The 13,317-nt window shown below is 41.6% G+C and overlaps 2 protein-coding genes across 3 annotated transcripts in view; both read left to right on the top strand.

The window, feature by feature from the left end:
* The window catches only part of mybl2a (v-myb avian myeloblastosis viral oncogene homolog-like 2a), a 143,890-nt gene that overhangs the window by 57,234 nt on the left and 73,339 nt on the right, over positions 1 to 13,317 (top strand). For both annotated transcript variants that reach the window (XM_034171713.1, XM_034171712.1), the window contains 2 exons: positions 3,185 to 3,305; positions 4,075 to 4,128. In XM_034171713.1, the coding sequence (XP_034027604.1) occupies positions 3,185 to 3,305; positions 4,075 to 4,128 (175 nt within the window). The remainder of the gene's footprint in view (positions 1 to 3,184; positions 3,306 to 4,074; positions 4,129 to 13,317) is intronic.
* The window catches only part of LOC117511799 (histone-lysine N-methyltransferase set-1-like), a 36,825-nt gene continuing 29,856 nt past the window's right edge, over positions 6,349 to 13,317 (top strand). The window contains exons 1-2 of the mRNA XM_034171714.1: positions 6,349 to 6,661; positions 10,007 to 10,148. Of these exons, the coding sequence (XP_034027605.1) occupies positions 6,556 to 6,661; positions 10,007 to 10,148 (248 nt within the window). The 5' untranslated portion in view covers positions 6,349 to 6,555. The remainder of the gene's footprint in view (positions 6,662 to 10,006; positions 10,149 to 13,317) is intronic.

Here is a 13,317-nt window from a genome sequence, read left to right as displayed (position 1 = left end):
AGAATACAATAAGAGACAACTCGCTTTGAAATAATTAAAACATATAGCTGCAGCTTAATAACTTTGAAAAATAACAGAAATCAGCAGCTTGTATTTTTATTCTGACTCCAATTCATTTCAGTGTGATGAAGTCATCCTTTTTTCTCATCATTGTGCTTGAACACTATATTAAGCTCAAGACTGAACAAATACATACCTTTGGAAAATAAACAGCTGTTAAAGTTCAGCTTTTTGTGATCTGTGCCTCTGAACATCACTGCACAGCTTTTCTGTAATTTTTGCTCAGTTCATTTATATATTGTAATTTTTTAAAGGATGTTTTTAAGGATATTTGACTGTTTATTTCATCTCATGATCTCATAAATTCAGTATACAACGCGTACATGGTGTGAACAGGACGGTGCCGTCAGAACCGCACGTGTAGCGAAAGTACAGAGAGTAAAGGCAGTCCCACGATTTCGTTTTGTTTTTTATATACATGTTCACTCGGGTTAAAATCCTCTCTCTCTGCTCCGCGCTCGCTGTCTCACGTGATGGTTCACAGCAGAACGTAACGTCTCATGCCTCCGTTCAGGAATCTCACTCCCTCAGTCTGCAGCGAGTTGACTCCGCGCGCGCGCGCACACAGACACACACACACACAGCTCCCTCGGTAAACTGCGCATTTTAAACGGCTTTGAGCAAGATGGCTGCTGTTTTAATCGGCCATCTTATTCAAAATTTGAACGTCCAAATGACGGCAGGACGGCTCGCTGCCTAAAACTATGACTTGAGCTTAAAGACTTAAGTAAAATAAACGACTCGTCGACCACTAAATTAGTTGTTAACGATTTCAATCGTTGACGTAGTCGTGACTAGTCGAGCCAGCCCGACAAAACCGAAATGCATCCACAGCGGTGCGTGGCTTTGGAACCAGAACCTCCTCACGCTCCGTGTTATTATCCAAGCCTCGCTAACCATCCGACCAAGACGAGAGGAAACAGAGTGAGGAGGCATGTGGCTGCTGCTGCATGATGACGTCAGATTCCAAGTCGTTTTATGCAACTTTGTTGATAAAATAAATAATTCACGGTAATTGTGATTATGAAAAATATTGTGAATATGAAAAATAATCACAATTGGCGAATATTGTAATAATTGTGACTGCCTTAGCATCAGCCCCCCTTTCAGGGACTCTAACCCATTGTATACAAAATTTACAACAATAAAAATCAGGACACCGTTGGCCTTTTAGCAGAAACGCCGTCTGCAAGGGGGCCAATAGCCCTTACGTTTTAAGTGAGGAGGCCGATGACGCACCGACCTCCCCCTTAGGGACTTAAACCCAGTAATTATCTTTAGCGAACTTACTTTAGAAAGGGACGGGTGCGCCAGCCCCCCTTTATGGGACTCAAACCCATTATATACAAATTTTACAACAATAAAAATCAGGACACCGGTTGGCCTTTTAGCAGAATCGCCATCTGCAAGGGGGCCAATAGCCCTCACGTTTAAAAGGGTTGGTCGATAGTGCACCGACCTCCCCGTTTGGGACTTAAACTAATTAGAATTTAGAAAAAGCAGGAATCTCCCTTTTTGTAAGGGAAATTCCTCTTCCCCCAGGACTCCAACCTTCCTTTCTTTAGCGAAAGTGGGAATTCCCATTTTTTTTTTTTGTAGAGGAAATCCAGCCTTTGCCGGGCCTTTAACCCTTTTTTGTCGCGTATTCACCGATACCGAACAAGGATTTGAAACCTGCAGCATGCCGGCTGGTTTTCGATAACTCCTTCTCATTGCAAAAACTCCGGCCAGTGATATTAATTCAACATCCATCCATCAATTTATCATACCAGAATCATGACCACAGATCCATTCAACACTGAACAATGTACGAGCCTGAGCTCTGCAGAAATTTAGAAAAGGTTTCTGCTTACCTTGAAATGTGGCCATGAAGTTCAGTGTTGAAGAATCAGCCATCCCGAATCGGTAAGTAGGCCTCAAGGCCTCAGAATTCACCAAGTCTCACTGTTAGCTGTGCAGAAACACCATTTCTGTTAGGTTCTTTTATCACAGTGAGAGCTCCAAAAAGAATTGGACAGGAAACGGACTTCAAAGTTTAGATGTTGTATTGAAAAGACTTGTTGCACCGGTACAGAGTTATCTCAGCGCTGGGATCTTGACCTGGCCGCATGCAAACACCAGGAACAAAGAACCCGGACTTTCTTTGTTCTCTAACTTTTATAACCAGCCTAAGCCACCCCCATATGGGTGAACCTGAACCTGATTCATGCTTTTGTTTCTTCTAGACTAGATTATTGTAATGTTCTATTTTCAGGGTTACCACAGTCCAGCATTAGGGGTCTTCAGCTGGTTCAGAACGCTGCCGCCAGACTTCTGACACATAGCAGAAGGACTGAACATATCACACCCATTTTGGCATCTTTGCACTGGCTCCCTGTCTCTGTGAGAGCAGATTTTAAGGTTTTGCTATTGACTTATAAGGTTGTTCATGGACTGGTGCCATCTTATCTGGCTGATCTGGTGGAACTCTACGTGCCGGCCCGGGCTTTGCGGTCGCAGGATGCGGGACTTCTCTGTGTTCCCAGGGTGAAGAAGAAGTCAGCAGGTCAAAGAGCTTTTTCATATCGTGCACCCACCCTGTGGAACAGTCTTCCTGCGACCGTGAGGCAGTCTGAGTCCGTGGACATTTTTAATTCAAGACTCAAAACCTATTTTTATTCTCTTTCTTATGGATAGTTTTTATTTTTATTTGTTTTATTCTTTTACTTCTGTTTTTATTTATGTATTTGAATTTTTTTTTTTTATTATTTATTCAATTTTATTTTGACTTGTTTTATGTAAGGCGCCTTGAGATGGCTTTTGCTTTGTGATCTGGTGCATTATAAGCTAATTAAATTAAAATTAAAGTGATTTGCACAAATTAAAATAATGCATTAACACTCTAAAATGGAAATGCTTTTAAACAGTCTCTTTCAACTTATGTCATTTCAAAAGACTAAAATTTCTTACAATCTACCAAGAGAAATGTGTTTTTTTTTTTTTTTGTAATAGGCAGGGGGATGCATTCACTCATCTTTCATTCTAAAAATGAGTAGCTCACCATATCATCATGTGGGCACTGACTTTTATACTGTTCGTTTCAAGAATTCCACAGACACATGTACATATTCAATTCCTTCTGCAGGACTGACAACTCTATCAAGAACCACTGGAACGCCACAGTCAGACGTAAAGTAGATTTGGGCTGTTACAAAGACGCCATTGACAGCATTTCCCTGGACATTCAGCAGTTTGATGAGGGAGAGGTACAGTACTGGCTTTTGCACAATTTAAACTTTTTCTTGAAATGACAGTGTGCAAAAACCACTGAGTAGTTTTAGCAATTTCTTAACAATTAACTGCTAGGTCTCAGCTGATAGTAGATTATTTGGAAACAATCAATATTTATGTATCGCTGTTCGAGAGCACATATAAATTGCCCTGGTCAATTACATTTTATTTTTGGGAGTGGATTATGCTCAGTCCTCATTGTCATTCATGCTGCACTGCAGTTCAAGTTTCTCCTTTGTAATATTACAATACTGACACACCCTTCAGCTTTTTGGTTCTTACAGTGAAAACAGACCTAGATCATCATAATTAAAAAAAATATATAAAGCAAACAAATTGTTTGCATAAAGTGCTTTTACCTTAATTATAACTTGACTAAATCATTTTTATAGCCAGCTGGCTTTACACAAGTTGTTACAGATTTAAAAAATTAAAATAAAATAATGTCTCACCAAGATACCCGTGACACGTGTATCTTCACATCCGTTCTGCTGCTACGGTGGCCACACAAACTAGGCGATTTCACAATGACAGTCTGTGAAAAGTGATTTTGTTGTTTCATAGGAAAGTTGCAGTTTGTCAACGATGTTTGTCAGAAATTCTGGATTAGAACTTAATCAGTGTTGCATTGGAATCGTTGTTTAGTCTATTTTCCATAGTTTGAATAAAGTTTCTTTTCAAAATATTTTCTGCTGCCTTTAAACAATAATGTATATTTACATGCATTTTGTTTGTTTTTGGTAGCTTGACTTCAAATGTGACGTTGTCTTGGATACTGAACCAGTAACTGCTGAAGTGGTAAGAAAGATAAAGTTGCACTTCTTTTATAACACTGAACTTGAAGAAAAGCAGCTCATACATAGCAGGTGTTTAAACACATCAGACTCAACTGGGATTCCCAGTTAATTTGCCATTACTGGTGAGTGAGACCAACCTGATTAACTCCCTCCTTGGCCCTCATTCTCCCATGCCACTGACGTCTGGTGTGCATCTTTGCCAACCAGTGCAGGTTGTCTGGTTTGCCAGTATTTGGACAGTGGTTTATTGCATTACATAGACCTTAAAATAACATTGTTGTATTGTGTGAGATGGCTCTGGTTTATTCATTCATTTAATACACCTGTGTATGCCAGTTAAGGGTCACAGGGGAGCTGGAACCCATCTCAGCGGCCATCTGGCGAGAGGCGGGGTGCACCCTAGACAGGCCAGCAGTCTGTCACAGGGTCCTCATCTAGCTAACTCAGCTTTTAAGTTTGTTAGCAATAATGTTATGCAGCAAAGATTTTAAAATGCTTTACGCCAAGCCTCTTTTTTGTTTTACTTTCAGCCTGTTAAAGTTGTCTTTGTGTGTGACACTTAATTGAATAAGCGAGGTATAGAAAATGAATTATTTCCTGCGCCAACAAAGTTGGGCGGAGGTTATGTTTTCACCCCGATTGTTTGTTTCTGTTTGTGAACAGCCTGTAACCCACAATTTGTCATACTGTATATCGTTACGAAACTTGGAAAATTGGAAAAATCCCTTTAACATTGAACGAATTTTCCGAAATTCATAATTGTCAAAAAAGATAGAATTTCTTTCATATTTGAGAGCATTATGTAGGGTGGTATCCTTTATTGCCATTTGTATTTTATTTGTTGATGATACGACCTGTGTTTTGTAGTGGGGATCATTTAGGACAGCTTTTGGACATGATGGAGAGGGAACTAGAAATTCAAACAGTGGTTTGATTCAAACAAATTATCACTTCATCTTGGTAAAACAAACTGTATCATATTTGGAAATAAGCCCAGGACTTTAAGTAGAAATGTATTATTACATGATATTGAAATTGTAACACTAACAAAATTTCTTGGGGTTTTTATTGATGAGAAATTAAGCTTGAAATTATGTTAAATCTCAAATGTCGAAAGCCAATTCTGTATAAAGCACAAGACTTCCTCTCCCAACATTCTTTAACTACTTTGTATCATTCATTACTTGTCCCATATATGAACTATTGCATTGAGGTTTGGGGAAACACCTACAAAACTAATACAAATCCAGTATTTTTATTACAAAAGAAAGCTATAAGAATTATCAGTAATAAACCATATCATGAGCCAACAAACCCACTGTTTGGCTGTTTACATATTTCAAAATTTTGGGACTTGGTTGATTATATCACAATTCAAATCATGTATAAAGTTGAAGATAAACTTTTACTTCAACATATCCAGGATCTGTTTAAAATGACTGAGTCCAGCTGAGGTGTGTGTGTGTGCGTGTGTGCGTGCGCGCGCGACCTGTATATGAGGACATAGCACCTGAATACGTACCGACATTATGAGGACATTTTGGGGGGGGGGGGGGGGTTTATGAGGACAGGGCCAATGTCCTCATAATTCTGGCAGTGTAGAAGTGCTTAAAATGGCGCCAGGAACACTCTCCCGCTGTTTCTCCGCATGTCTTTATAATTCAGTTTTATCTGATTTTTGTGTATTTCTGTGTATCCTTGTTGTGTATAATCTCCAACTAGAGGCAAGTCGGTGATACTGCAGCGTTTTTACACATTTCTGCCGTTGATACACAGAAAACGCGTGATTTCATTGGTTAAACAATCCTGGGCACTGATTGGCTGCATTTGATGTCAGTCAGCGAGATGCCGACCAGTGATTGGCTGAAATGATGTCAGCGAAAGAGACCCGTATGATGTCCTGAGACCAGGTGAAGTGACATGCAATTTAAATACCCAGTTAAAGAGTCCGTCGAGAACTTTACACCGAAGACAAACTCCGGTACGAGGCAAAAATAAAACTTTCTTGAAGTTGAACGGTTACACTAGGAGAGTTTTTTTTATGTTTTCACACTTAAGGTAAGTTTGATATATATAATTTCCATGGGTTTGGCATCTATTTGTTAGGCTAATTACAGTAAAGCTAATGTGGTAAATAGTTGCTGCTAAGTTATTTAGCAGCAAATGGCTATTCATGTGCATTGCTACTAGCTACTTGTTGCACAGACATGATACGAATGTTATAGTGCAAGGTCCCTTTACAGATAAAATTAACATAATTACGTGTATTAAGTAATGTGTTGCAGCCTACACAACCCTGTTATTATCTTAACAAAATGCATTTTGATAATTTAAATTACAGAGTAGCCGAATGTTTTAGAATGCATTACAAAACAATACTTGTTTAGTCTGACATAATTCACAATCCCAATCTTTTTTTTCAGTAAACATGCAACAAAGGAGGAGAAAAAAACCAGAGCAGGATGCCAAGGAGCATATATTAGCTGGAAAAGACAAACCCTTCATTGAGAAAAGATACATCAATGCATTTAAAGGTAAGTTGTGCATCACATGTTGCAATAGGCAGTTGCACACTTGTGAATCTTACCCAGAGGTGAAGTTTTCTTTTTTATCATGGTAAATCCCCTGTTGTAAAAAAATTGCACATTCCAGTGACCAATTCAGAGATAATTTACAAATGACTGTATTCGTATTCATATGAACACTACCTGTATCTGGATGGATCTGCAAAATCAATGAAAGAGTCAAGAGTCAACAGTTCGCTATATCAAGAAGGATGACAAGAATATAGAGAATATAAAGATACAAGAATTTCAGGGTAACCAGTTTGCTTACAGTGATGCTGTGCAGTATGATGACAATGTTTAGATGCATCACACAGCAAATAAGAGCAGCAGCTGCTCTTCTGAAGGCACCTGTTCAGGAGGCGCTTCTTCAAATGTAGTTGGAGATTGGCTGATTTAGTACGTGCAGCCAGCTATTCTATCGGGACTCACAAGATTTAAACTCGTAAGCAATGCTGTGGAATGTCATGAAATGGCAAAACTATACATGCTATCAAAATTAATAGGTCTTACAGAAAAAAGTGAGACTGAAAAATCTGAACCGCAGCATAACGGGCATTACTGTATTGTATCTGGGCTCCAGAGCTTCTTGCCCTGCAAAACCTTTCCTCCTCTTCGCCGTGTGTGTGAGCACTATGCATGCTCAGCTTACACCAGTGATTGGCTGTTACTCATACCAGTGCTTCATGTGTAACCACTCTGATACGCCTGTCACAGTGATTATCATATGGACCTATCCTTCTATAAGTAAAATGGAATCAGTAGTTTTTCGACTCAATAAATTGTTTACATGCATGTTCCTTTATCAACATTCAGTTGTGCTGCTTCTTTCCCTCTTCTGTCAGCATTGTTCTTTGTGGAAGGCAGAAATCACATGCACACACACACAGACAGGCATGTGGACAGCATTGAAGCAGGTGAAGCACGAAGAAAGAATTAGTGTATTTGAAGCTAAGTTTTCCAAGAGGTTTCATCCAGATGATAGCCCTACTTGTCACAGCCATACACAGTAATCGGTATGAAATCTAAAATACATGAGTGAGGCCATTTCACATTCAGTTGCCTAAGAACATGAAAGCAACAGTGACTTGGATAATGGCAAATAAATTAATGGGAAAATAAGAGAGTGGAGAGATTATTTGGTGACAGTGGGAGTGAAGACGAGTTGTTGGGATTCTGTGAAGATGTCACAGTGAGGAGTAACATTTTTCAATTCATGTGGCCATTCATTATTCATTGCCATGCCAAAATACCACAAAATATAATGCTTTGTAAGCCATTTAAAAATTGCCAATAGTTTCTTTTGTGGTGTATGAGATGTTGCGGAGATTTTCATGAATGTTGTCATCCCGTTGGTTTCTTGGACTGTACTAGATTGTTTGCCAATCTTGACACAAGCACAGTGCCCAAATAACAAGCTAAATTTTGACACCAAAAGCAAGCCAAACCATTTAAAACTGAGGAAAATAACGATAATTAAGTTTGTTCTAAACATCAGAACCACAATTTAAATCCTGAGAAAACAGACACCACAGTGCATTACAAATACAATGGTCCCTTGCTTATCGCGGGAGTTACGTTCTAAAAATAGCCCGCGATAGGCGAAATCTGCGAAGTACTCAGCGTTATTTTTTACAATTATTATAGATGTTTTAAGGCTTTAAAACCCCTCACTACACACTTTATACACTTTTCTCAAACAGGCATTAACATTTTCTCACTTTTCTCTCCTGTGTAAACACTCTCAAAGTTCAAACCTTAGTCGAAAAATAAGTCCCGTATTATAGAATGAAACCAAAGATCAAAACCTGTTTTCAGGCCCAAACATTTGTTTGAGAAATAAAAATAGAATGTTTTCCTATAAATAATTCTGATGGCTTTTAGAACTAATGGATTTAATTTTAACGATCAACCTACGAGATTGGACACATAAGAAATTATTAATAGTGACTGACCAGTATTTCACAGTTCCTCTGATCGCACCTCTTTGTTGTGGTGCCGTTCCGCTGTAGCGTCTTTTCCACTGAGTCAAACCTCGGTGCAGGTGTCTTTTTCCGAGTGAAGAACACAGTTATGGGTAGTTGTTGGCGCTCTTTTTTCTTCTGGGCGAGAAGATTCTTATAAACAGACACATGCAGAACACAGTGCGCGTGCTGTTTCTTCGCTCACTGCCTCCGGTCTTACCGTTGCGGGACGGATGCAGGACCCGCAAAGAATCCAAGTCATTAAAAAGATACAAACTTCTGTCAGTGGCCACGGAGCTCTGCGGCTGGGGTTACTGAGACCATGCAGCGCTGTGGATTTTTCCGCAAGAATTCTATCCTTGCGGGCTGCTGGAGCGCTCTGCATCAAAACAGTGAGCATAGTCTCTGGACCTGTTGCCAGATTTTGGCGACAACTCCACACAGCAGACAGTGGGGCGGTGTGAGTGGCCCGCTGCGGCGTTTATCGAGCCAGCAGACTCGGTAAGTGCATCGGAGGCAGTGAGAGCAATCGCGGTGATGCCGACCGGCCTGCCTGATGAGGATGCAGAACACAATGCGCTGTTAAAAAAAAAAAAGCAGCAGCAGCATGCAAAATTGCACAAAAAAAAAAACTGCGAGGCCGCGAAAGGTGAACCGCGATATAGCAAGGGACCACTGTAATATAAATTTGTCTTTTAACGGGTCCAAATTGACCCAGATGATTTTAGTTTTTGAACAAGAATCGGTTTCTATCACTTTTAAAGGCATTTCTCACTAAAACCAAGTCAGAAATGCAGTAATAGTTTTACACTAGTGTTACACTTTTGTACATGACAACTGCTACTGAGCTATATCAACGGCATAAAAAAACACCAATATTATGACTATCGTGATAGTTCCTCGGAAAATGTATTATACTGGAAAAATTATCATGACGGGCCTCCTCCACTGAGATGGTGCTGTGGGTGGGACAGTGCCAGAGATAATAGTGACTGTCGACAGCAAGCAGCGGCTGTGTTGGAGCCAAAATAACCCAGTTTATATTTGATCTCTTATCAGCCATTGGCTTACATATACAGGGTTTGACAAATTTGACTGCCCAGTTGCCCGGGGCAACTAAAATGGTCATTAGGCCAACTAAAAAATCCACAAAACAGTCCAGTTCGGGCAACAACGTTATTTATATAAATTATATAATTATCTGCTGCGTGCGACTTGTCTATCCACCGAGAGAACTGAAGTTCAGGGCCCAATTTCCTGCAGTGTATCATGTGAGCTGATTCGTCGAAAATGCAGTGACGTCAGAGAATTGAGGAAAATCAATCAATCAATCAATTTCTTTTTGTTTTAGGAAGAGGTGTATTTGCGATCGAAAACATTGAACCATCCACGTTTGTGGTTGAGTATTGTGGGATTCTCTCAGAAAGTAAAGAAGTTGAAGACGATCAAGGAACCTACTTGTTTGACTTCAAGTGGAATGGGAAACATTATTGGTAAGTTGTTTGGTTTTTGGATTCCTTTGAAATTCCACAAAACCCAAAAGGTTTAGATCATTACAGAGCACAGTGACTGTAAAAATTTTGGAAAAGTCCCAGACAGCAGCTTTCTCCAGACAAACTATTCTCGACATTGACATAGTAGTGGACTATCGTTCTGGATTTGAATATCACTTTAAGGTGTACCATATTTTTCGCACTATAAGGCGCACTTAAAATCCTTAAATTTTCTCAAAAATCAGTGCACCTCATAATCCAGCACACCTTATGTATGAATACTTGTTGTGCATACTGACCTCAAACCAATTTTATGAGGTACACGACATTGATGGATTGACAGCGTGTGCCCAGCTGACAAAGGGACATTGTGTTAATGTTGGTCCTTGGTTGGATATGGGTCGCAATGGCAGACAACGTTAGATAACTAATTATGTAGTGCTGGCAAGCAACCATCATCCAACATCTAGTCAAATGCTTCACTTGATAATTGTGATAACTGCAGGTTTTCCTTGCAGCCACACGTGTGAGTGTTTTTCTATGAGTGAGCGGTTGTGGCTTCACTTGTGTAGTACTATAATTAGACATCAAGCCAAAGTTAGGTTTTTAAACCCAGTCACGCCAGTAGATGTGACCTGGGTGACGTCAGAAACAGTATATAAGCGCACATTACCCAGCGTTGAGTTATTTTTTCCATCTCTCGCATGAGAAGCAGAAGGTTGAGCCTTTATTCAGATTGCTTGTTGATCAGAGCCTCGCAACCTTCCATGGTTGGAGCTGCGCATACATGCCCTCCAGAGGCTGCTTACCACTGTGGGTGAGTAACCCCACTTGGTGCGGGTGTTTGGTTGATTTGGCCTCAGCTCTCGATGAGTAACTGTTTTTCTATGAGTGAGCGGTTGTGGCTTCACTTGTTTTTCCGCTACTGTGTGCGGCATGTGTCGCTCTCATTTCCTACAAGTGCACGTTAATTTCTTACCACTACTGAGTGTGGCACGTGTCGCTCTCCTTTTTCTGATTGTGCGTTAATTTGTTACCGCTAATGTGTGTTTGTGTGTGTGTGGGACATGCCAGGGCATGTTGCGCTGTAGGACATGCCGCACTGTCTTGACGTTATGGTATGAATGTTAATTAGTCACTCTGAAGTTATTGCATACTGCTGGCTCTTTTTCATGGCACCGTTTGCGCCCACGTGCCTGTTTCGCTTGCTGCTTTGATATTACACTGCTACAAGTTTGGACACTGTTGTGTTTTTTCCGCTCCTGGTCATTCTGCTCCAAACATGCAGCTCGCTGGCACTTTCTTAAATTGACGCTGCTCCTGCTGCATTTGAAATTGAGTATGTGGCTCTTACAAATTGATGCTGTTGCAAGTGGTTTCGCAACTGTGTTCCACGTGCTGAATTTGGACACCGTGGTGTGAGGGTTTTTCCGCTCCCTCGTCACTTGCTTCAAACGTGCAGCTCGATGATGTTTCCTTTGAAATTACATTGTAGTTTTTCGCTCCTGCTCTACAGTTGTTGACATTGTGCTGTAGCTGTGAGTGTTTTTTGCTCCTGCTCTATGCTGTTGCTCTAGTTGTTGACGTCTTGTTGACATTGTGCTGTAGTTGTGTTTTTCGCTCCTGCTCTACAGCTGTTGCTCGTTGCTCCATGTGCCAAGTTTGGAAGTTATGAGTGTCTGTGCACGAGTTAATGTCTATTACATTGGTGCAAACGTGCAACAGCTGTCTGGTGCCTCTGAGCCCAGAAGATGGCCATACGTCATGCCCATCCTGTCTCGGACATGGACACTTGAAACAAGCACTCACAGAAGATGCTTGCTTCAACTGTGTTTCTATGCCATTGACTGACAGATTGGCTAGATTGTCCAGGCTTTAAGCAGCGATGTCCAGAGAGCATTCCCCCTGTCCTTCAACCACAAATTCCCACACTTTAGATGGTGATGCTCCTCTGGTGTCTGAGTCTGGCCTGTTCGTTGTTACACGGGCATTTCAGTTGGCCTTGTCATGGTTTGGTGTGGATGCTCCTCCCATGGAGACTGCCTCTTCTATTGCCTTTTTTTAGGGACACTCGGAAGCCAGCTTTCAGTGTCCCACCCTTCTTGCCATATATTGAAGAGCTGCAGAAGTGCTGGCCTGACCCAAAATCCTTCACCCATGTGCCACAGGATTTTAGGGTGCTGTGCACAATGTCTGATGCACCGCAGTATGGCTTAGACCACATGCCTCCGATTGATAGTGTTGTTAGTAGCCTGATTGTAGCACCTGCTGATGCTGCCCAGTCAGAGGCCCGTTGCCCGCATCCTCAATGTAGGGTCACTGATGACCTCCTTACCAAGAGCTATGACACTGCAGCTCGAATTGGTCGCCTGCGGAACTCTCTGTTTCACCTTGCCCTTGCACTCTCCCGGGCTCTCCAGGATAATGGAGCTGACACTGACACGCAGAGCCTGAGTGATGCATCGCTCCAGGCTTTTGCCTACATGTTACGGGAGCTTGGCAGACATGCCCAGCACCAGGTGTGGCTGGCTCAGTCCCCTCTGAGACTTGCAGGGGATCACTACACACTCTGCCTATTATCCCAGATCAGGTTTCCAGCAGACCCAACAGACCCTGAAGCGTGCTGTTCAGGCTAACAGGTCTCTGCAGCAATTTGCCGAATTACAAGGCACTCCCAGGCGCCAACCTAAGTGCACAGATGGCTTCCTTCAGCTAATGGACATGCTCCCTGGAATCGGGGTGTACCACATCAGCCCTCCAAGTAGTGTACCTTTTAGCCACACGTGGGTAAGCCACCCATGGGTGGATCACCCAGAAATGTCCGACGTGATGGAGAGGACAGTCGTGCTCACCCCTCAAAATCATTGTGGGGCCACAGTAGTCGAGTTTGATGCCATACAATCTACAATATTCAGTTCAGTTGTCCTCCCAAGTGCAATGGTGTAAAGGTCACAGTTGTTACAGGCCCAGAAAGGTCTCGCATTCTCAGGCAGCAGACTCTCGAACTCCCGAAGAAAGGAGCCATGGAGCGGGTCCACAGTTCAGATCACCTGGGGGGGTTCTATTCAACCTGTTTTGTAGTTCCAAAAAAGGATGGTGACTTTTGCTCCATCCTTGACCTCAAAGTTGAATAAGTATGTGAAAGTGCTGCATTTTTACATGCTCTGCA

The sequence above is a fragment of the Thalassophryne amazonica genome, chromosome 6 (assembly GCF_902500255.1).
Source record: "Thalassophryne amazonica chromosome 6, fThaAma1.1, whole genome shotgun sequence".
In the NCBI taxonomy this organism is placed as follows: Eukaryota; Metazoa; Chordata; class Actinopteri; order Batrachoidiformes; family Batrachoididae; genus Thalassophryne; species Thalassophryne amazonica.
Note: the sequence above shows the minus strand (reverse complement) of the source record. Positions and strands in the feature narration are given on the sequence as shown.